The following is a 25,403-nucleotide window of genomic DNA, read 5'->3' as shown; positions in this document are numbered from 1 at the left end:
AGGGACCTTGGCCCCTAGGAGTTGACTCCTATGAGAGACATACAGTGGAAACCTTGGGTTACAGACGCTTCAGGTTACAGATGCTTCAGGTTACAGACTCCGCTAACCCAGAAATAGTACCTTGGGTTAAGAACTTTGCTTCAGGATGAGAACAGAAATCATGCAGCAGTGGCGCAGTGGCAGCGGGAGGCCCCATTAGCTAAAGTGGTACCTCAGGTTAAGAAGAGTTTCAGCTTAAGAATGGACCTCTGGAACGAATTAAGTTCTTAACCTGAGGTTGTTGTTGTTCAGTCTTTTAGTCGTGTCCAACTCTTCGTGACTCCATGGACCAGAGCACGCCAGGCACTCCTGTCTTCCACTGCCTCCCGCAGTTTGGTCAGACTCATGTTTGTAGCTTCGAGGACACTGTCCAACCATCTCGTCCTCCATCGTCCCCTTCTCCTTGTGCCCTCCATCTTTCCCATCATCATGGTCTTTTCCAGGGAGTCTTCTCTTCCCATGAGGTGGCCAAAGTATTGGAGCCTCAGCTTCACGATCTGTCCTTCCAGTGAGCACTCAGGGCTAATTTCCTTAAGAATGGATGCGTTTGATCTTCTTGCAGTCCATGGGACTCTCAAGAGTCTCCTCCAGCACCAGAATTCAAAAGCATCAATTCTTTGATGATCAGCCTTCTTTATGGTCCAGCTCTCACTTCCATACATCACTACCGGGAAAACCATGGCTTTAACTATACGGACCTTTGTTGGCAAGGTAACCTGAGGTACCACTGTATATTTAAAACAACAGATTGGCCAAGACTTTGGAGGATTATATATACCAATATTGGAAACCACCATGATGAATGTTTTTCTGATCCTTTTCAAGTGGCAAGCGAAAAAGGGGGGAACAAAATGAAACCCTCTTGTCCCCTTTCCTCCTCTCTGTTCCTTAGTGAATGCCATCTTGCCAAATGAACTATTTAGATCAGGGTGGGGAAACTGTGGTCCTCCAGTTGTGGTTGGACCCCAACTCCCATCAACCACAGTCAGCATAGCTAATGGACATGGATGACGGAAGTACTCTGGCAACAGCTGAAAGGTCACAGCCTCCCTTCACATTACAGAAAACCTCTTTCTCCTAAACAGCTGCCAACTGATTGAAATTAGGGGTATTAGGCAAGGACAGAATTTGCTTCCTGGTGGCTGTGGTGGGGTTTTGCTCCTAGTGAAGACAGCCAGTGGCCAACCCTCCCTCCTACCCAGAGTCTCTTCTTATCTGAATTAGGTGCCGTGCATTTTTATAATTTTGCTCAAAGAAAAACGCTCAAGGTTGATGTGGCCTGGGATTGACAGAACGATGGTTCTTGGGAATCCCTGTTGTCCATTTAAATTTTAATGTTTCTATCATTTGTTCCTCTGTGCAAATTAACGGCCATGGCAGTGTGTTGGGTTTCTTTTCTGAAGTCAAGACTTTAAATTTAATTCAATCGCCTAGATTTACAGCTATTCTATATTTCACAAGGCAGAATCAATAATGTGACTGAAGTGAAGAAGATAAAAATTTATGGTATCTTGCAATTTAATGGTTGAAAAGATGCAATTGGAGAGATCATAAATTGTGAAGGAGTTTATGCTTCATTGCTCCTGATTCAGTGCTTGCTGTTAGGACTTGATTTGTGACTATTCACAAGGTGTGATTAATGGTGTGATCGATGCTTGCTTCAGTGCAGTAAAGCAGTTGTAATGCTCTTCATTAGAATAAATAAAATAAATTGACTGAAGCTTTATAAAAACTGTGTAACATTTAAAATCTAAAATGTCATTTTTTTCCCTGTTACAATTTAGGTTTCTTCAAGGCATTTTCCACCTACAACACATTATTCATTGTCATTCTTCTCCCCCCCCCCCCCCACTTCCCCTCTTGGATATTATAGAAATACGTGTGGGTTTGGGTTAGCTTTATGCAAAGCTCACTGAAGAGGGAAAAAAAAGAAAAGGAAGGGTAGGATGGAACTGACTGGAGTCTAGGAAATTGTGGTGGCTCTGTTTTGCCACCTTCCCAAGGTGTGTTCTGTTCTCCAAACATTTGAAAGCTGTGAATAGCTGTGGCAGGAAACGTCCTATCGTACGGATGATTCTGAAAAAAAAGTAGACAAAATAATAGCTTCCGTTGTTCCTAAATGGAGTGGTTTTGTATTTGGCTCCAAAAAGGAGGCAGTGGAAATATATGAAACTTTAAAATAGCATTTCATTATTTTGCAAAATATGGTGATGCTTTATTTTAGCCCATTAAGAAAGGGGAACTATTTTTAAAAATTGAGAACTCGGGGAAAAGGGGAGGCTTGTCTTGGTTTAGAGTTGCTTTTTAATGGATCCAATAAATATAGACAAGGCCACCGATCAAAAGAAAGTTGGTTTCACTTAGTACCCTTTGACATTTATAAGCTCTAGTTAGCTGCAACATATTTATCCTATTGATTTCAGTGGGACCTAAGCATAACTTTCTAACACTGTATTGGGGCCAAGGAGTGGTGAAAGAGGCATATTTATACTATAGATCCCGTGTCAGGTGACTGACAAGTGGGCAGCCTATCTGCCTGTCGTTTGGCCTTCCAGCGGTGGGGAGATAAGGATCTGGCCTGCCAGCCAGAAAATGTTTCCCATCTCTACTTGGGAATTATAGCTGGGGTGGTGGTGCTAAGGAACCTCTAATAGAGGAGTCTCCTAATTGAACTACAATTCCCAGAACTCTATGGGGAAAGCTAAGCACCTTAACTTAGTATAAAACCAATCTAAGTTGATTGTGTCGTTACAAACTTTAATATTCTTCATAACTTCTTCAGAATTACATATATAAAAATAAGTCTGAGCAATAGGAAGAAAGTAAACAGCGTTAACCTCATACCCTCTCTTCAGTAAAACCCATCACCTGTGCAAGAATTCTAGTTCTAAATTTTTTTATCTTCAAGAAAGGTGCAGAGGAAGGTTTCAGGGGAGTTTTCCAAGAATGCTTGGCTCATCGATAGATGAGGTGAAGCCACGAAGCACACACACACACACACACACCCCTCATTTTCTGCCGTGTTGTTGTTGTTGTTACATTTTAATTTATTACCCAGCCTTCCCAAACCCCATGGTGGATTGCCGCAATTAAAACCATGTTAAAAAGCCGTCTAAAACAATTTGCAGTCACAAAGTTAGGGTGGGTCTTAAAAATATACATCTCAGGTGTCAAAAGCCAGGGTAAATAGGTCAGTTGGTGAATTCTCCTATCCAGTTAGTGAATTCCCTCAGGAATGAGGCACCACCAACTCCCAGTGGAAAGAAGCAGTAAGCAAATGTATTGCTCTTCCTGGTTGCTTGGCTCCTGATTGCCTTTCAATCCCATCTCTCCACCCCCAGCTCCTGACCACTGCCCTTCCTTGGTCCAGCCCTCACAATACAACGCTGAGAAACCCTTGTGTGTGGCAACATAAAAATGAAAGTGTTGTGTAAAGTTCGCAAAATTGCAAAAAACCGTTGCCAGCTTTCTGTTTGCTCTGCCTTTGTTAAGAGCTTGTCTGTACACTCAGAAATAACCTGTAGCATATCTATTCTTTGACTGCACCACCTCAAAACGCAAGTGGGAACAGAGAGACATAGCTGTCAACTTACAGATTTGAAAATAAGGGACCAGCAGCCTCGAAAATAAGGGATCAGCAGCCAAAATAAGGGATTTTCCAAGGGGCACAGGTACGTTCAACTTCTGAGCCCCTCCGAGCCAAAGGCAGAAAGCCCGGCCAGCAGCCAAACGAAGCCTCAAGCGGTGGTTCCCACAGTGCAGCAACCCGGCAAAGGGGATGCAGCAAGGAAAACCACCGTCACCTCTCCGCTGGGAAGCGCTGAGCAAAGGCGAGTCCCCAGGCACCGCAGCCGATTTGATCGGCACAGGGCATGCAAGCTCCACCCCCCCAGTCATTCTTAGACTCCTTATTGGGTGAGCAACGCAGCCAAGCAACACAGTTGGAGCCTCCCTCCTCCCTGGCTGGCAGGGAGGGAGGGAGAGGAGCTTCTTCCTTTGAAACCCAGGAAATTTAAGGGACATCGTCAATAAGGGACAGCAGTGGGACACAGCACTGGGATAAGGGACTTTCCTGCCAAATGAGGGACGGTTGACAGCTACGCAGAGAGAGTATGCATGGGTGCTGCTCTACACTGAAATAGGTAAAAGTGGCTCTGTGGTCTTGCTGATCGGAAGGTTGGCAATTATTGAATGGAGCATAAGAGAACGGCCCTGCTATTCTGCCTAAAAAAAAAATCTGTTAGAATCTTACGCCATTCCACCTCCAGGATTTCCCTGACAGATTTTTTATTAGGTGGGTTAGTGGGTGTGAGGACACCTGCAACTGGTATACGGAAGCCCTTGCTACACCCTTTTTACCAGATATTCTGCGGCCTCTGTATCAGGATACAAGCCAAGAAGGGGGAGCGTGGCTGGTAGGGAGACAGGCATAGGTGCTAGGGAACACAATGGATTATTTTCCATCTGTACTTTTTGCGGCTTGCTCACCAACAGAACCACTGTTGGTTCCAGCATCCTTCCTGGAGCTGCCAGACTTGTAATTTCTAGAGTTCCGAAAGAAAGGTTTGGCCCGAAAGCACCTCACATAGGAGTGGGAGCTGGAACAACGCTCGCACACTCATGAGATTAGCAGCATTTCTCCCTTTTACTGGCTCCCTTGTTACAGGCTCCCAGCAAACCCCGCGGGCCACCTTTTGGGTGGGCTTTTGTGTTTTTGTGGGGTCAGCCTTCTTCTTCACCTGGGGGGTGACCCATAACATCCAGGCATCAGGTTCTTTCACATCCCACCTGGAGGTGGATATTTCCGCAGCCTTTTCCCTAAATGCCTCATCATATTCTATGGCGTTGCTTCACCAGCCATTGCCTTTGCGGTTAGGATATTACATTGGTAATTAAATGAATCCCAGCCCTGGTCAAGGTAGGCTGCAGCAACTACCCCAACATAGACTGAGACCACCGCTCACCCAGGAGGTACGGTAAACATCCATTCTGACCATATATACAAGCCACTAATTATATAGAAAAGCAGGAGTCATAGAGTTGGAGGGGAGCTTATAGGCCACATTCCAAACTCCTGCTTGGTGCATGAAATTTAAAGCTAAAACTGTTAAGTTGTGGGCGAACATATCAGACGACACAGCGATTCTTCAAACAGCTCTTGTTTATTCAGAGGCCAGAACAGAAATGAACTGAAGAGCTCAGTCAGCCTGCTTATATAGAGCTCCAGAACAACGTAACTATAGCAACTTTCTAAAACTATGCAATCACTGAACGTCACTTTCGATCCTTCATTTGCATACAACTATCCAATCACTGAACATCACTTTCGATCCTTTATTTGCATACAAACTATCCAATCACTGAATGTCACTTTCGATCCTTCATTTGCATAACTATCTACAGTATCCCCCTGCTGGCCCAGGGTGAGAACTTCAGAACATAACGAAAACAATCCTCAATAGATGGTTGTCCAGTCTACTGGAAAACCTCCACCAATTCAAGGTAATAATTGGTTCTGTTGTTGAACTATAGGCCCTGTCAAAAAGTGTCTTCTAATGCTCAACCAAAATATGCCCATGTAAAGCTGTTTGCCACAAAAATCTGTATTGCTTTTTGACCATCAACAGTCTACCACTGGGTTTCCCAAACGGGTCTCCAGCTGTCTTTGGACTACAATTCCCATCTTCCCTGACCACTGGTCCTGCTAGCTTGGGATGATGGGAGTTGTAGTTCAGAGACAGCTGGAGACCAAGTTTGGGAAAGCCTGGTCTACCCACTTGGAATTTGAACTCCCAAATTCGTTCCCTTTTCTCTGCATTTGGATATTTTTTACTACTGTTATCCCCCCGGTGAAGTAATTCTATTCAGTGTAAAGCAATATAGGCAAAGGAGACCTAGATAGTTTTTCTTCAGTGATAAGTGTTACCTGTGCAGCCTCATTATTACTTTCAGCAAATCAGCCAGCCCTGTGATACTCACCTTTCTTAGGCATATAGTTTTCCAAATTCTCAACGTATCCCTTGATCAGCTTAGTGATATGTTGAAAAATAAAGGATATAGCACATGGTGGGCTCTGCGTGTTGGGGGGCGTGAGGGGGAAGCATCCTATTCTCTGTGTCTATCCACGGGTTCCTTCTAGATCCCTCGCAGTTCATTAGGAGGTTGCTCAATTTATTAGAAACCAATCATGCATTCATACATTCTTCCATCTGAAGTGCACTTTTAAATGTTAGACTATACACTAATCAAGTTGAACATGATAATGAGAGCACGTTCACATTGTTAAGGTAAATGATCCAATGCACTCATAGTGAAGACTTATTTGAACTACAATTGGAGCTTTTCATTGCAATATTGAACATTCTGGGGAACTTGGAGTGCGTTGTTTGGTGGCTGACTTGCAAATGTCTGATTATCATTATCTTGCTGGCGGTGGGTTGGCCATTTCACTCCTGCTTTCGGTTGCTTTTCTAGGAGTCATTAGAATTTTATGGCAAATTGGGAACCGGATTCTAGATGTTATGAATATTAATGCTCTTCCTTTTCTTACAAAGGCAGACACAAATATTTATTTATTTACGGCACAATCCTATAGATCGTTGCTTAGAGCTAAATCCCATTTTCAGTGGGGCTTGCTCCTGGGAAAGTGGGTATGGTGTCACAGGCTTGTTTCTTTATTTCCATTGATTAATAATCTGCTTCACTGTATAGAGCAAAGGTAGATTGTTTACATTTTTACATCTCCATATTTAAAGCAACAAGAACAAGATGCCTTCTTAAGAGGGAAGGGGTAAAAGCACCTGCTTTGCCAACTCCTAGGGGCCAAGGTCCTTTTGGCCCCTCTAATAAAATCTTTGAGGGGGCTGGGCCCTCAAAAGTAGATGGGCATTGCCATTCAAGTGGACCACGTCATGTGATTGGTATTTTATTCAAGTTGGTACCCCTGTGGCAGACAACTGCCATTTTAGGCCCTCAAAAGTCAGTGCCCAATCTGATGTGCTCTTGGGCATTGTATTCGGGAGGATTTAAGATGTCGTTCACATGCTATCAAAGGCCTGGAGCCGAAAAGGAGCTCACCTCATATTTTAAAGCCCCACTCACTGCCAGGCGTCTCAGGATTGCTCAGGCATAGATAGAGTGTGTGCAAGTGGAGGAGAAGGAAGGAAGGAGTTTGGATTTGATATCCCGCTTTATCACTACCCTAAGGAGTCTCAAAGCGGCTCACAACCTCCTTTCCCTTCCTCCCCCACAACAAACACTCTGTGAGGTGAGTGAGGCTAAGAGACTTCAGAGAAGTATGACTGGCCCAAGGTCACCCAGCAGCTGCAGGTGGAGCAGCAGGGAAGTGAACCCGGTTCACCAGATTACGAGTCCACCGCTCTTAACCACTACACCACATTGGCTCACCCTCAAGTGAGTTGAGGATGTTAGCTGTTGTAGTGCCAAGCCAAAGAGACGTGAAGCAGGGCCTCCATCCAGCTCTGCTATTGTTAGCCCCAGTCACTTACACACACGGCAGGTCGTAATTTAAAATAATAGTCACGTTCCGCCTCAGTTCAAGAACCATTGGCAATGGATGGTACCATCTTAGATCCTCAGAATGCACTGGCCAATATGACGTCGACATCACACCGATCATTGCATTTGGGGTGGTGTGGGGTTCAAGATTGTGACCAGTTGTTGCTGACTCCCTCAAGCTTAGGATCTGAAATCTATCCTGCCACGTCAAGGGTATTGCAATCTGAGCTTGTAGTCCTGGATTTATGGGTGGCAAGAGCTTTGAAGAACCCAGCGGCAGTTGCAGCCTGCATGGTGCACTTAGTGCCTAGTTTTTGCTGAGCAAAAGGCCAATGAAGAGCCACAAGGAAGGGAAAGACCTTGTGGACTGCTGCCAAGGAAGTTTCAGTTCGAACAATGGAGGTGCAGCGATATCAATAGATCTTTTAAATGCACTGCTCCACTCAGTGGCGTAGCGTGGGGGGTGCAGGGGGGCTGGCCGCACCGGGCACAACATCTGGGGGGGTGCACTCGCAGCTCTCTGCCCCTACCTGGCTCACTCACTCTCTCTCACGGGTTAGGGGGCGCAAATTACTTGCCTTGCCCCGGGTGCTGACAACCCACGCTACGCCACTGGCTCCACTTGCTTTTTCTTAGCCTTTCCCCCCTTGGAGTTAGCTGCCTTTCGAATTTTGATTGCTAGACTTTTACTGCTCAGTTGGGGGAAAAGGCAACGCTGTGGGGCTTACTTAGAGCAACATCAGTCAACTTGGTGCTACGTCGTATCTTCTCCTATGGAGTGTTTTGTGTCCAAATTTTCACTGGAAATATGGCAACCATACAGCAACACCTCTTCCAGTGTTTTAAAGCTATCTGCTCCATATGCTGGTTTTAGAAGAGACTCCTTGGAATAGCATGCTTAGTATTTGTTAACCTACCCACTGTCTCTGTAACCTCCTTTATGTACTTAATTCAACTAGAAAAACGAGAAATCTGTGTTACTTATTTGTTATTGTTGACTTTTTATTATACGCTTCTGAAAACCCATAGATACACACACAAAGAGCAACTGAGAGAACCAACATAAATGGAGAAATCCTTTCATCCCTACTCTCAGCCAGTAGGAACATTTGGTTCCGTCTTTTTTGGTTCAGTGCTTTTAAATAGGCCTTGAGAATCAATTTGTTTAGATCTGCTTTTAGCCGAGATACTGGACTGTTTTGTAAATATTATTTAATTGCTTAAACTGCTTCTGATTTCATTTTAATTGGTTTAACGTTGATTCTATGAGTGCTGCGCTATAATCCACAACATTTTTAAACTGCCATTTTGTTTGTTACTGTAGTGAGATGGGTTCTAAGTCCCCTGCCCTCCGTTTTTATTTATATATGTAAACCACTTCGTAACTCTTTTGCCCTAAAAGCGGCATAGAAATAACTTGAAATAAACGAAGAATAAGTAGTTGAAATGAGTTGCAACCCTATCTGAAGACTACACTCGTGTCACGACAAAATAGTTCGCTCCTAAGTAGAGCTTGTGCCTGAGTGTTTCAAAGCTCTAACCTTAATCAAACCGCACAACATTTCTGTGATAGAATTAAGTAATAATATGTCCATTTTCCAGTTGGCTAAACTAAGCACAGATAAGTTAATTAACTTACCCAAGAGACTACACAGTATCAATTAATCACTAAAGTAGAAACTGCATCCAGAATCACAATTAATTATAGCCTTGCTCTGATTGTTATTAGACTTTCTTCACTATAGTGCAAGCGTTTCCCTTCGCAACACCAGAACGAGTGTATTCACACGTCATACACACCAGAGACAGCTGCTGAAAAACTCTTGAAGCTTAGTGATTGGTTCAATATGCAGTAGGCATATTTCACTTCAAGAATCCACATTTTTCTTTTTTCTTTTTTTCCCCTCTAAAAAAAAAAAAAAAGAATCCACATTTTTCTATCTGCCTCCTCGGGTTCTTTGTGGGCTTGTAAAAATGACAATCCATTATGGACCTATACTTTATTTTTCATTTGGAACCTTGTAGAGAGAACGATCTTCCTCCCACCCTCTCACCACCTCACCAGATTCTCACATTATCTCCTATACAAGCTGACTTCATACTTCATTTCTGCCATTGATATGCCTATTTTCTGCAGTGTGAATGAACTGCCTGGGGTGATAAATATTAAAGTATATCTGCAATTACATTTTCAAAAGAAATTGGGCCTTTTTTGTGAACAAAATTATTGCTGCCATATTTACTCAGTTTCCCAATTTTAATTCTGATATCCTTGGGTAGAATTTTCGGTCCAACTTATTGGCAAAAGCAATTCAACATCATTTCTCTTCATTTATGTCCATGTTATATTATTTCAGCATAATCATATGGTAGCGCTATGACTTATGTTTATAGCATGTCATTTATATTTGAAAATGTGAATATAGACATTGCAATAATTCTCATATTACATTTCACTGTATTTTAAGTGACAGCAAAATGCAGTATTCCACCACATTGAGTTACAAATGCTATATAATGTAATCTTGCTAAAACAGCTATTTAGCTTCTGATCTTTGCAGTGTCAAAAATCATTCATTGTTATTACAAAATTAAGATTATGACAAGTATAAAGTCTGAGTAACTGTTATATATTTCCACTTGTTTAATCTTAATGTATAAATTCACTTTTCTGTCACCTAAATTGAAGTATAAAAACAATTACATTGATTTACATTGCGAAAGAGCACTCTTAACTGCATAACATATATCTTTCCCCCTTGTCTCTAAAATGCATATACCTCTTTGCCTTGTCTGAGGGAACAGACAGTCTTGATTCATACATCCGAGACCATTCGCTTGAGATATTTTGTGGATTTGCTTTTGGAGAAGGGTCAGCCAATTATGCTTGTGGGAAATGCTGGAGTTGGAAAAACCATTCTCATGTCGGACAAGTTTAGCAAGCTCTCAGAAGATTATATGGTGGCTAAAGTCCCCTTCAATTATTACACAACATCTGCTATGCTTCAGCGTATGTAACTACCATCATTTTACCTCCTCCTTTAATATTCTGTCTTTACAGCAGCACAACTTCAAAATTGAAAAACCATGTCATTTCACCGCAGACCTGGGAATTAAGTAGTAGTAGTAGTAGTAGTAGTAGTAGTAGTAGTAGTAGTAATTTATTATTTATACCCTGCCTATCTGGCTGGGTTTCCACAGCAACTCTGGGCGGCTCCCAAGAGAATATAAAAAATGTGATAAAACATCACACATTAAAAACTTCCCTAAACAGGGCTGCCTTCAGATGTCTTCTAAAAGTCAGCTAGTTGTTTATTTCCTTGACTTCTGAAGGGAGGGCGTTCCACAGGGCGGGCGCCACTACCGAGAAGGCCCTCTGCCTGGTTCCCTGTAACCTCACATCTCGCAGTGAGGGAATCACCAGAAGGCCCTCGGAGCTGGACCTTAGTGTCCAGGCTGAACGGTGGGGACGCTTCTTGAGGTATACTGGGCCAAGGCCATTTAGGGCTTTAAAGTTCAGCACCAGCACTTCAAACTGTGCTCAGAATCGTACTGGGATCCAATGTAGGTCTTTCAGGACTGGCGTTATGTGGTCCTGGCGGTACTAAGATTACAGCACACCATTTGTCAGAAAAAGCAAAAAAATAAACAAATCCTGGAGGATCAGTCATGGATCCCCTGTGTGGTTTAGTGCTTCCAGTTCCAGGTCTTTCTTATTTATTTATTTATTTATTTAGACCTAGATGCATCAACACGGTCTATTTTGTGCACGTAGTGTCTGCCTGCTGTTGTTTTACCACAACCCCCATCACCTCTTGTCTTTGGCTATGCTGGTTGAGGCTGATGGGAGTTGGGAAAACACCACTCTCTGAAAGGAGAGACTTGTTTTAGGGTAGCATGACTGGTTCGGCCACACTGGGCATCAGCGCCACAGGCGGTGCCTCAACAATTGTGAGCTCAAGAGGCAGGGGGAGCCGCTGAAATTTGAGCCTCACCGAGTCCACCACTGCTGGAAGGCACCACATTGGCTACTCCTGATACAGGGCCTCAGCCACAAAGTCTGTCGCTTCTGACTGGCAGCTCAGAATAAATTTCATTCACGTACTTAAGGGTTTTTAGACCCTCTGAGCCTTCGACATGTGAAAGCGTACATGAATAAGCTCTATATATGACGATAATGATCTGTTTGAGCACGCTAGGTATTTGAACTCTTTGCCTTTTCCTACAGCTGCGCTTCAACTATTGTTCTCATGCAACTTCTGTTCTCTTCGCAGGTGTTCTTGAAAGGTCCTTGGAAAAGAAAGCTGGCAGAAATTATGCTCCTCCAGGCATGAGAAAATTAATTTACTTCATTGATGATCTTAATATGCCTGAGGTGGATGCCTATGGGACTGTCCAGCCTCATACTTTAATTAGACAGCACCTCGACTATAGTCATTGGTAAACTGTTTTTTTTAAAAAAAGTTTAAAGTTATACATATATGCATATTTGGAAATATTAAATGATTTCTAGCTTGACTAGTATGACTATGAAGTGATGAGTAAAGAAAATAGCATGGCACATATTCATGAGTAGGAACCTTTATTTTGCTTATCTGTTGCTGGGGAAATCTTCAATATTTGCACTGGTAGATGCCCTGTATATGGGCAGCCAACCATCGATGGAAGAGCATGACAAAATGACTGCAAAATTTTGGGGATGCAGTTGCTGCTTACCTTAGTAGGTATTGCCAAGAAGTACAGCTAGAAAAGGAACGTGGGGGGGGTGCTGTGGTCTAAACCACAGAGCCTAGGGCTTGTCGATCAGAAGGTTGGCAGTTCGAATCCCCGCAACGGGGTGAGCTCCCGTTGCTCGGTCCGTGCTCCTGCCAACCTAGCAGTTCAAAAGCACGTCAAAGTGCAAGTAGATAAATAGGTACTGCTCCGGCGGGAAGGTAGGCAGCGTTTCCGTGCGCTACTCTGGTTCGCCAGAAGTGAACCTCCGGAACGAATTAAGTACGTAACCAGAGGTACCACTGTATTGTCCACCCTGATTAACGTGGGATCTGCAAGGTCTCGGGCAGACGCTTATCTTCCTCATTACCTGTTACCTGGTTTTGACTGGGTGAATGAGTTCACAGTAACCCTGAACCACATCCATGTCTGCTTCAGCCCCTTTCCAAGCACAGAACTGCATCTGCTGCACTTGTCGAAATTGGTTACGGCATCTCAATAGCCTTGTTAAAGGGATGCCAACATTGGAAATTCTCGCCTCCATACAGGAGATACTTGAACACTACTGTCATAATTTGATGAGAGAAGGCCAAATTTAGGTCCTGTCAGTCTTCAGAGTTGCTTAAGAGACTGAGAATTATAGGAATCTTGTGTTAAGAGAGCAGGGACAAAAGAAAGGTTTTCAGATCTTTTAACAGAGGGCTACATAATCAGACTTTCTTCCAGCAGCCTTCAGTGTGAAGATCTGTCAATAGGGATCTCAAACTGTGAATATACAATTGAGTTTTATTATCTCTTTGTTATTTTGTAACTACATAGGTATGACAGACAGAAACTGATTTTGAAAGAAATTCACAATTGTCAGTATGTCACGTGCATGAATCCGACGGCTGGAAGTTTTTCAGTAAATCAGCGTCTTCAGGTAGGTTGCCATAAGTGCCAAATGTTAGCTGCCTATTCCTCCCTCTTCTTCCCCAGAATAATATTAAAGTGATTTTAATTTCAGCAAAAGAGAAAATCATTAACTTTATTGTGTGCACTGGTGTTTACACCTCTGGAGATAGAGTTTTTGGGGGTTTATGTGTGTTAAAAATACTCAAGTATGGCTTTTTCTCTGCTTTCTTGTAATAATACTAATAAATAATGATACGTGAATCGTTGGGCTAGATACAGAGCTAAATAACATGATCAGGGATGAGCACAACTAGGTCCATTCACACATAAGCACTCATTGGAAGTAGCTTCCTAATCTGCAAAAGTATACTCTGAATGTGAATGGATGCCTGTCTTGAATAAGCCAGGTGAAGTATTTTGTGATGAAGTGAAAACCAGCACGAATAAAACAAAATTAAAAGCACAGGAGGATCACTAGGCGAAATATACTTGGAGTCGAGAGTGGATTTCATGCTCTTTATTCAGCTCATGGTAGTGAGGAATGAAAGTTCCCCCAAAATATCTGCTTTATATACATTATTTACACAATGGGCCACACGTGATTGGCTAATTCCTGGATTCTCCTGTAGGCCACTCAGGTTGCGGATTCACTTCCACCTGGAGCTGGATTGGGTGGCTCCTGCGGACCAATCATACTGCTGCATTGTTCTAGGACCAATCAGACTGCTGCATTCTGAATCCTATTGTTCTAGGACCAATCAGACTGCTGCATTTTGGATCCTATTGTTCTAGGACCAATCAGACTGCTGCATTTGGATCCTATTCAACTCAGTACATAACACTAGGTGTCAGGGACCGTGATGAGGAGGGCTGCACTGAGGAGGAATGGTGGGAGCCACCCCTTCCCCCTGCTCCTGATCAGGATCCTGAATCTTCCCAGGAGCAGGAGGACAGTATAGATTTGGAACAGTGGTTTGCAGAGGGACATAGTTCAGAAGGCAGAAGCTGGGAAATACTGGATGGGGAACAGTTAGGAGAAGAAACACTGGGAGGGAGAGGGTTAACAGATTCACAGTCTCTGGAAAGCCTTCCTTTGCTCAGCCCAAGGTCAAGAAGAGCAGATAAGGTGGCAGCAAAGAAAGCACAGTGGTTACAAGCTCGGGTTACAAGACGCAGTAATGACGTGTGTGACTAGGGAGTAAGTGGGTGGAACCCTTAATTGTGGGAGCACCTTTATTCCTGGGAAATGGATTCTCATTAAAGTTTCTAACTGGTTAGAAGACTCCTTTTCCTTTGTTCTGCTTATCTACTGCCAAAGTGGGGAGGAAGCCAGTTCCCTGAAGCCTGACACTAGGCAATTGAAGATGGGAGACTGGGTTGGGCTTCATCCTTTTCCATTGGCTTCTTGGAGGCATCTTGTTGAACACTTTTTGGAAGCAGGATGGTCTGGTCCAGGAGGGCTCTTCTGATGTGTAGGACTATATATACCGTATTTTTCGCCCTATAGGGCGCACCAGCCCAGAGGGTGCACCTAGTTTCTTGGGGGGGAAATAAAGGGGGGAATTATTTTTTCCCCAGGCGTGGGGCTGGGGCGGGGGAAGCCCGAGCTTCCCCCGACCCCAGCTCCCAGAACAGGCTGCTATCCGCAAGCCTTGGGAGCCCGGTGGGAACTCCTGCCAGTCTCCCCAGGCTTGCAGATATCTGCCCGAAGCCCGGGGCGCTCTCCGCTGCGCTCCCTGGATTTCGGGCTGCAGGCTGCTGTCCGCAAGCCTTGGGAGCCCGGCGGGAACTCCCACAGGCTCCCAAGGCTTGCGGATAGCTTCCTGAAGCACCAACCCCTCTCGCTCTCCAGGCTTCAGCGAAAGCCTGCATTTGCCCCATAGGACGCACACACATTTCCCCTTCATTTTTGGAGGGGGGAAAGTGCGTCCTATAGGGCGAAAAATACGGTGTGTGTGTATATATATATATATATGTTTCCCCACACCCAAAAAACTTCTCAGCTCCCTTTGAAAGTTGCCTTCAAGATTTCAAATATGCAAATCAAATAGTGGCTATAATATACTCTTTGGTTTGCTTCTTCCCCGTCTCCCTTTCCCCCCTTCTCTTTCAGAGACATTTCTCTGTGTTTGCTGTCCACTTCCCGGGAGCAGATGCTTTAGCAGCTATCTACGGGAAGATAATGAACATGCATTTCCAGCAAGGGGGATTCTGTTACAGCATAGTGAAGTCTGTCGGCACACTTGTCCAAGCTGCCATTTCACTGCACCAGAAGATGACGCAGAATTTTCTACCCACGGCCATCCGATTTCATTATATTTTTAATCTAAGAGATTTGACACGCATATTCCAGGTAATGCAGTTCACTCCTTTCTTTGTTTCCAGTTGGTCGGAGTTTTGGTTTTTTTTAAAAAAATAATTTTTATTAAGTACAAATTAGAAAACATACATATTTACAACAAAAGAAAATACATATAACCAAGGAAAAAAATTAGAGAATACTTTGCCTCTTTTCATATTTACAGTTATTTATACCTCTATAAAATGCTATTCACAATAAAGGAGTGAAATGAAAGATAAGATATCAGAAAAAAGAAAAAAAGAACAAAGAAAAAATAAAGAAGTAAAAGAAAAGGATCATGGGTGAAAATTTTTAAAAGTAGATAAGTATTCACTATACATAGCCGTTTCCCATCTATATTTATATTCAATTGTATAATTTCATCTTGTCCTTATCCACCTTAAAAAGTGTTGTTGTTTTAAAAAAAGACTTCCACTGTTTGCCTCACGCGTTTTTAATAATCTGTTCGTCAAATCCTCTGTTCTTCATACTTTCCCTTTGGATTTCCTTAATGTCTCACTTTGTGTTTTTTATATTACGCACAAGATTATTCTAAACACAACCAGATTTTTATAGTAGAGCCCTGGTTTTGTAAATAATCATTTAAGAACTCCCATTGCTTCATAACAATGGTCAGAGTTGTTATATAACCCGCATACAGTGGACCACAGCCAGCCTAGGACGTTTGCCACTTGAGGCAAAAACCCACCGCTGTTCCCTGCTTCCGCCTCCTTGGACGTGCCCCTCTGCTGCCCTGCCCCCCCCCCAGCTACTGCTGCCTCTATAAATGCCCCTTACCCCTTCCTCTGCTGTGTGCATGGTCTGCCCTGCTGCTATGGGGGGGTGTGGCCACCGCAGCAGGTCACACCCACAAAGGAGTAGGCAGCAGTGGGGCACAGAAGTGACATGGCGCATGTAAGGTGGAGGAGGCACAGCCACATAGAAGGCAGAGGCAGTGAACAGCACACTCCTTGGACCCAGATCTGCCGCCTGAGGCGACTGCCTCGCATTGCCTGGTGAGCGAGGCAGCCCTGCAGTAGTCTTGCAGGAGGAAATGGCTGGTCTGTGCAGTAAAAAGCAGGATCAGTGATGGATCTAAGTTCATAAATAATATTTATTTGCATGGAATTCTAGCCTTAGAAAAGTTTTAGTCTGGGGTCTGGGTTGGAAAATAAGGCTATAGACATATCCATAGCTGTCAAGTTTCAGATTTGAAAATAAGGGATCAGCAACCTCACCTGTCCCGGGGACAGTCTACGGGATATCTAACAATCCAGCATAGCAGTGGGAAGCAGCGGGAAACGGTGCTGGAATAAGGGAATTTCCTGCAAAATAGGGAAGGTTGACAGCTATGGACATATCTGTGGCATAGCATGGGGGGACACAGGGGCAGTTGGAGCGGGCACAAAATTGGTAGGAGGCACAAAATTTCAGCACTCAGTGCTGCCTCAATACAGCTGCACACTTCTGTCTCTGGGCTCTGTTGAAAACGGCTTCTCCATGTGTAACAGGAAGTGAACTCTCCAAACAACAGAACATCTCTTCTTATCTCTGTGGCTGCAATCTCCTGGGTGATGTGGGTGCCATTAGGCAGCTAAATGCGCATGTGTACTCCATCCGTCTCCCTCCCTCCCATTCACCCCTCCATGCGGCCCCTGGCACTGGCAACCCACGATACACCACTGGTACACATCAACAGCTTAAAAAACAGTGAGGTCATTTCTCCCTCGCTGGGTTTCAAGTCACATTTGCTTGCTGTTGTACACACCAAAAGGGAGCAGGGATGTCTCAACCAGCTTTGCATCTTCCCCCCTCCCCACAACCCCCAAGTCCTCATGAAGCTGTCATTTACACATGCGCAGTGACTGTCTCACATGTACCGTATTTTTTGCTCTATAAGACTCACTTTTCCCTCCTAAAAAGTAAGGGGAAATGTGCGTGCGTCTTATGAAGCGAATGCAGGCAGCACAGCTATCCCAGAAGCCAGAACAGCAAGAGGGATTGCTGCTTTCACTGCGCAGCGATCCCTCTTGCTGTTCTGGCTTCTGAGATTCAGAATATTTTTTTTTTCTTGTTTTCCTCCTCCAAAAACTAGGTGCGTCTTGTGGTCTGGTGCGTCTTATAGAGCGAAAAATACGGTATATACCTCAGCTTAACTACGAAGTGGATGTGGTTTGAGTTTTCATTTCGGATCGAAGCCAGTTTGAGGGGAAATACATGTAACAGTATTACTTCTCAAGAAACGACGGGATAGCTCTGCATCATGGGTAATGTGTTTACCCAGATTTAAAAGCCAGTGGTGGGAGCACATTGGAGCCAGAGGAAATAGGTAATGTACGCACAGCCATAGTCTGAGAACGGAATGCTGTAAATAGAGTGAAGCAGTTCTCGAGGCAAAGTATAAAAGCATGATTTTCACTCAAATGCAAATTATAGATAGTAAGGGTGGGAGGAAAAGGAATTGATGTTCACAAGGCAACCATAGTGCCTCATTATAAACAACACGTTGCTTTTAGCTGCAAGCCATTAATTGCCTATCAAATATATGCACATATTGTGAATAGCAAAGCCACACGTTTTTGTGTGTGCCAGAGGAGTACAGTTTATTGAATGGCATATTTCGGTACTAGTCATAAACTGATGCTCAAGAAAGATAATGTGCAAATAAACACTTCAAACTGTTTTGTAGGGTATGCTCTTCGCAACCCCGGACTGTGTGCGGTCTCCTATTGACTTGGTCCATTTATGGTTTCATGAATCTTCCCGAGTCTACTCAGATAAACTTATGGAGGAAAATGATATTGAACATTATAACAAAGTGCTTATTGATACAGCCAAAAGGCATTTTGAGGTATGTCTTGAGCGTGACTTTGACCATGAAACATTCCTATTTGAGGTGTGTTTTTCATCTAATCATTAATGAAATGCATTGATTGCCGCTAGAAAAGCAGGTTGGACAGATCTAATTGATTCTGCTGAAGATTGTGAATTTCCTCAGTAACCATCTGCTTTAATGGTCATTATTGGAATGAAGATAGAGGAAAATAGCACAAATGTGAGCCTATGTCAGTGTTACATTCAATAAGATGGCGATCAGGTGTTTTCAGCCTAGATTTTTGCAGCTGAGAGTGATCTGTCTGCTGAATGTGATTCTGAGTGTATACATTGGAAAGGGAACTGATTGTGTGACACAGGCTTGATTGTGTGACACATGAAGGACTCTGTCATGACAGATTAAAAATGTAAAGCATCAACTGACCATTGGTTTTTAGTTGAAGATTTGGGATCCACAACTGGGGCTCAACATGGGCATAACCAGCATACACATGCATGTTTGCGTTAAAAGAGGATCCCAAGTCTGGGACTAAAAACTTGATCCCAGAACACAGATGCCTTGTCACATGCCCACAACATAGGTTTATAGCCACCCCTTTCACTACATCCCTGTCAATAAGTTGCTGAAACATTCTTAAACAGCCCTGTTCAGGGAAGTTTTTAATGTGTGACATTTTAATGTATTTTTAATCTTTGTTGGAAGCCGCCCAGAGTGGCTGAGGAGACCCAGCCAGATGGGCGGGGTACAAATAATAAATTATTATTATTATTATTATTATTATTATTATTATTATTATTATTCTATAAAATATATGAGAACTGCTTGAGGCTAAGGTACCATGTTTGCTGTCAAGCTGCCTTGAACTTCTAGGGAGGTGCAATAGAAGTAAGCGTTTCAAGTAAATTGCTGGCCTCCGTCTGTCTCGAGAGACAATGGAGGAGTGCACCTTCGGGGGTGAAGTCAAACTGTTGGAAGCTTGCAGCGCTTTGCTATTGCTGTAGAGACCGATATGGGAGCGACATGTTTTGTTGCAGCTGGGGCAGATGAAGGCGTCGGGCTGTGCTGCTGCAGACACACTATGGCATTTATTCCCCCTGTGGTCATTCCTCCTCTGCTCACTGCTATGGGTGAGCTCCCATTGCTCTGTCCCAGCTCCTGCCAACCTAGCAGTTCGAAAGCACACCAGTGCAAGTAGATAAATAGGTACCACTGTGGTGGGAAGGTAAACGGCATTTCTGTGTGCTCTTTTTTCTGTCACAGTGTTCCGTTGCACCAGAAGCGGTTTAGTCCTGTTGGCCACATGACCTGGAAAGCTGTCTGCGGACAAACTCTGGCTCCCTTGGCCTGAAAGTGAGATGAGCACCACAACCCCAGAGTCACCTTTGACTGGACTTAACCATCCAGGGGTCCTTTACCTTTACCTTTCTTCCTTCAATAACTGTGCTCTGGTGCTCACTTTCAGGTCAATACGAGGCTGGTTTCACATTTTCATACAAAACAGGAAAAGGAAAAGAATACCAGTTTTTGTTTTCATGTTCTCAGTCTGAGCTGGATTGTGACCTTTTAGTTCTCTGGAATGGAAATTTATCTGCTCTCGGGCAGTGGTATCTGGTGACTCAGACTACAGTCCTGTGTGCATTTACTTTGAAGCAAGTCCTATTGAGCACATTGGGACGTTTCTGAGTAAATGTGCAAAGGCTCTTGGCTACAAGTCAAGTATTTTGCATTGTCTTGCCAGAGGGATTTGAGAGTGGCCGTATCTCTATAGCAGAGCTTTTGCTTTGCCTATGTTGGACCGCCAGCATCTCCTGGAGAAACTGGGAGTGTCCCCAAGTCTTGGAACCCTGGAGAGCCACTTCTAGGCTGGGTAGACAATACTGAGCTTAGGAGAACCAATGGTATATGGCAGCTTCCCATGTTCCTCAATTTTAATTCAGCCTCTGTGGCTATAATTTCAGCATCCTCTATTTGATATCAAGTTAAAATTAGGAGAATCAATATAGAGAAAGGGTTAACATGCTTGTTTGTCTCTCTCTGTTGTTGCCACCAGGGTGTTGATGAGCACATATTTATCTATAAGCCACTAATTTACTGCCACTTTGCCCATGGTGTTGGAGAACCTCGTTACTTTCCAGTATCTGATTGGAAGAAGCTGACCAGAATTTTAACAGAGGCGTTAGAGCACTACAACGAACTGCATGCAGCAATGAACCTTGTTCTCTTTGAGGATGCCATACAGCACGTGTAAGTTATTCGAGTCTTGGCGTGTGTGCGAGGTGCCGCTTCGAAGCAAACAATACACTGGCGTATTTACAAAGTATTTGAAAATGCCCTCCTGGAAAGTTTTAGAAAAGGGTAAGGGGTGCTTGTAAAGTGGCCGGGTCTAAGCGAGACTTTTAACACAGGCTGACTATAGAAATGCATCTGCAATTTTTTAAAAAGGTCTCAAGGAGCCTGGATCTATTGTAACCCATTGGCTGTTGCTCAGTGTGTGACCAACAGGTACTCTGCTGCTGAAGTCAAATCCACAGTAAAGCTCAGGGGCAGATAGAGACATGACCTGCAAGGATATTTTAAGATTCGGTTTATAGAATATTACATTGCTTTCAAATATTTTACAATTCCAGGTGTGTGTCATGAAAGAAACCCCTGATGCTTTAAAATTATTCTAGAGATCCCTGGGTGAAATGAAAAACATCAGTTCCCCTTTCTCGGGTCCTATGGCATTTCCTTCTAGCAGCTTGCTCATTTCAGTGAAGATATCAATGTATAATAAGGACTGGGAGGAAATAATTATGAGGTGCATTTCAATGTTCTAAATTTCCCTACTTACATCTTCATTCTGTCACACTCCCATCCTACTCCATATGCTGTTCGTATGGTAGCTTTGAATGGTGGGGTTTTTAAACAGTGGAATATGAATCCATAAAGGGTATCATTCATATATATGTATGTGGGTCTACACTGTATTGTATCAGTTTTGAAGACTGGCACTACCTTCATCTATATTGTGGCCCAATTTGAGGATGCCTCATCAGCACGGCAATGATAGAATGGTTTCCCAAAGAGTTTCTGAAAGGCTCTTCCACTGGGATCTGCAACAGAAATCAAATTAATTTTTCCCTCTTGTTTTGTTTTTTGGTTAATCAAGAAAAACGCACTTAATTACTCTGGCAGGAAGTCATGCATGTAGAGGCTGAGCTCAGCCTGAGGCCAGATGTCAGCGAGTCTGAGGTAGGATGAGTTCTTGAGAAAGCTTCAGTCCCAGCAGAGATTGATCTAATCAATAAAATAAAAAAACTTATTCTACTCACAGTCCTTGTTTAAGAAACTTCAAACCACATGGTTATTAAACCCAGCACTAACAAAGTTCTGTCATCATCTTGCCACGCTGCATGCTGATGGTGAAGTGGTAAGAAAGAGTTTGTTTGATAAAGGCTTCGATCCAGAGAACCTTGTCTACTTGAGCAGCTGTGTAATGTGTCTGGCTAGCTAAAATAATTGATCTACAACTGCTCAGCCAACACTTCCAACAACACCAAGCAAATGGTAATACAGTCGAACCTTGGAAGTTTAACGGAATCCGTTCCGGAAGTCTGTTCAACTTCCAAAACATTCGGAAACCAAAGTGCGGCTTCTTATTGGCCGCAGGAAGCTCCAGAAGCCACGTCAGATGTTTGGGTTCCAAAGAATGTTCGCAAACCGGAACACTCGTTTCCAGGTTTGCGGCGTTTGGGAGCCAAAATGTCTGAGTACCAATGTGTTCAGGATCCAAGGTACGACTGTAGTGGCCAGCATCTTTTGTGTGTTAGAGAGAAGAAAGGCAGTGGTGCTGCTTATTTTGAGGGAGCCTAAATCATAGAATCATAGCTATTTCAAAAAGCTTGTCTATAATATAGCTTCCAATTCAGAATCGGGTTCATTCTTCAGCCTCCTTTGTTCTTGTTTAGTCATTTAGTCGTGTCCGACTCTTCGTGACCCCATGGACCGGAACATGCCAGGCACTCCTGTCTTCCACTGTCTTCCGCAGTTTGGTCAGACTCATGTTTGTAGCTTCGAGAACACTGTCCGACCATCTCGTCCTCCATCGTCCCCTTCTCCTTGTGCCCTCCATCTTTCCCAACATCAGGGTCTTTTCCAGGGAGTCTTCTCTTCTCATGGGGTGGCCAAAGTATTGGAGCCTCAGCTTCAAGATCTGTCCTTCCAGTGAGCACTCAGGGCTGATTTCCTTCAGAATGGATAGGTTTGATCTTCTTGCAGTCCATGGGACTCTCAAGGGTCTACTCCAGCACCAGAATTCAAAAGCATCAATTCTTCGGCGATCAGCCTTCTTTATGGTCCAGCTCTCACTTCCATACATCACTACTGGGAAAACCATAGCTTTAACTATACGGGCCTTTGTTGCTCAGCCTCCTTTAGTTATCAATTTTCATTTAAAAGAAAAAGCAAGTTTCCAGTTCTCGTGATCTTAGAGTTGGAAGAGACCCCCGGGGTCATGTATTCCAGCCCCCTGCAATGCAGGAATCTCAGCTAAAGCATCCATGACAGGTGGCCATCCGACCTCTGCTTAAAAACTTTCATGGAAGCAGAGTCCACAACCTCCCGAGGGAGATTGCTCCACTGTTGAACAACTGTTGTTGTCAGAAAGTTTTTATTGATGAACAAGGTGCCCTCTTAAGGAATCCACCCCATCAACTCTCATCTTCCTCCTCCTTGCCCTTAAAAAACAAAACACCTTGATTGTTATTGATGTGAGTGGGTTATTTTATTTACATTTGCCATTGGTGACAGCAGCCACACAGCCTTCCCTCGGTCCCCTTTTGGCTGGGTGGCAGGCAACCTGGATGCAATGGATTGGGGCCATTTTGCCCCACAGGGATCTGCTGTTCTTCTGGGATGGGGAAAAAAAATACATTTTTGCTACACATTTTTATATGCGTTTTACCCTAAAATACAAAATTTTCTATGTATTTTATACTAAAATACACATTTTTAATGAGCGGAGAACTGTACTGCAGATTTGGAAAAGTTTGAAAAACAAAAAAGAATTGCTTTCTGATCTGCGTGTTTGTCAAGGAAGTGAACATCAGGTGCTTAAAAATTCAGACCAAGTGAAATTCTCAAGCGTCCTATGGCCTTAATGACTTGGTGGTGTTGCCACAAGATTTTCTCATTATGACCCATGTGAATGTGTGCCAGGATCACAGCTCATCATATAGTCTAGAAAACATTTGAACAATGAAGACGCTTCCAAGAGGCAAATGTAGCAGAAGTTTCCAAGATCAGTTTACAGTGCCCTGGGACATAAATGTGTGATCACTGGTCTATTTAACTATTTCTTAAATAGTTGAGCAAACTGTCCCACACTCTGACTACAGCAGTAGCAACGGAAACAGTGACTGTATATTAGTAAGACCTTTTATTCAGAGTTACTATTATGTTTTCTTACATAGCACTATCTCAAATGTACCGCCATTCGGTTGTAAACTGCGTTTACAATTTAGCTTTGAAGGAGAGGAGTATTATGCAAGCTTTAACTGTTAAGTTCAAAGTTGCAGGAAATTCAAACTTAAATAAGTTCTTAAGTTCAAGTCCCCCTCCCAAGTACATGGTTATTAAAAAGGTTGATCGTTGGGCTATCAACTTTTAAATAATTTAATAGGGAGATTAATTAGTGAACACATTAATAGCAGCTTAGTTATTTCCCCCTATTAATTGATGGAGGGTCATTGAAGGGCAAATTTATTTGCAGACTGCACAGATGCTTAGGTTTTCTTCTCCTTATGCCACATATAGTGATCTTTCTATCCTACAATTTGAAATAAAAGCTCTGCAATATTGGAAATTAAGAGAAATGCCCTTCCTTCAGTACCTTTGAGAAAACACCTTTATTGATTTCTAAATATATTTTAGAAATATAACCTCAGTCATTACGGACTAAATAACTTTGGGAGGTTGATAGGATTGTGGCATAATTATGCATGCTTAATTGGAAGTAAAGCCTCGTGTATAATCCTAATTTAGGCTGTAATCTTAATCCCACTCTAGGCTGTAATCCTAATCCTGTTTACCTGGGAGAGAACCCCCATTGAGTTCAGTAGGACTTACTTGTGGGTAGAAATGGTTAGGATTGCACTGTTAGTTTACAACCATAAATATATTGGATAGAAAGCTGATTGTCTTTAAAAGATCAATCTTTGCAAATCTGTTCCTGCCCTGTAGCTGCCGCATCAACCGCATTCTTGAAGCTCCCTATGGAAATGCACTTTTGATTGGAGTCGGAGGAAGTGGAAAGCAAAGTCTGTGCCGCTTGGCTGCTTTTCTCAGCTCACTGGAAGTCTTCCAAATCACCCTACGCAAAAGCTACGGGATCCATGATCTCAGGGTAGGTCTCATAGTGCACTTGTAAGATTCTGCATTCAGATACAGTCGCACCTCGGAAGTTGCGCGCCTTGCGAGTCGAACGTTTTGGCTCCCAAACCCGGCAAACCCGGAAGTGAGTGTTCTGGTTTGCGAATCGCGCCTTGGTTTCCAAACATTTTGGAAGTCAAACGAACTTCCGGAACAGATTCTGTTCTACTACCGAGGTACGACTGTATCAAAGAATCATAGAGTTGACTGCATCAAAGAATCATAGAGTTGACTGTATCAAAGAATCATAGAGTTGGAAGGGACCCCGCTGCAATACAGTGGTACCTTGGGTTACATACGCTTCAGGTTACAGACGCTTCAGGTTACAGACTCTGTTAACCCAGAAATAGTACCTCGGGTTAAGAACTTTTCTTCAGGATGAGAACAGAAATCGTGCTCTGGCGGCGCGGCAGCAGTGGGAGGCCCCATTAGCTAAAGTGGTGCTTCAGGTTAAGAACAGTTTCAGGTTAAGAACGGACCTCCAGAACGAATTAAGTATGTAACCAGAGGTACCACTGTACAGGAATCTCATCTGAAGCATCCATGACAGGTGGCCATCCGACCTCTGCTTAAAAACTTCCAAGGAAGGAGAGTCCACAACCTCCTGAGGGAGACCATTCCCCCAAGATCCTTTTCACTTGTTCTGCTAGT

At 43.5% G+C, this 25,403-nt stretch overlaps 1 protein-coding gene across 1 annotated transcript in view; it reads left to right on the top strand.

Annotated features, from left to right (window-relative positions):
• LOC310743372 (dynein axonemal heavy chain 11-like) overlaps positions 1-25,403 on the top strand; it is a 219,287-nt gene that overhangs the window by 88,745 nt on the left and 105,139 nt on the right. Inside the window, exons 37-43 of the mRNA XM_083573553.1 lie at positions 10,363-10,567; positions 11,832-11,997; positions 13,090-13,192; positions 15,278-15,517; positions 18,195-18,356; positions 20,392-20,585; positions 24,564-24,726. Of these exons, the coding sequence (XP_083429679.1) occupies positions 10,363-10,567; positions 11,832-11,997; positions 13,090-13,192; positions 15,278-15,517; positions 18,195-18,356; positions 20,392-20,585; positions 24,564-24,726 (1,233 nt within the window). The remainder of the gene's footprint in view (positions 1-10,362; positions 10,568-11,831; positions 11,998-13,089; positions 13,193-15,277; positions 15,518-18,194; positions 18,357-20,391; positions 20,586-24,563; positions 24,727-25,403) is intronic.

Source organism: Podarcis filfolensis (assembly GCF_964270895.1).
Source record: "Podarcis filfolensis genome assembly, chromosome: 1".
NCBI lineage: Eukaryota > Metazoa > Chordata > Lepidosauria > Squamata > Lacertidae > Podarcis > Podarcis filfolensis.
The sequence above is the reverse complement of the archived record's forward strand: the minus strand, read 5'-3'. Positions and strand labels throughout refer to the sequence as shown.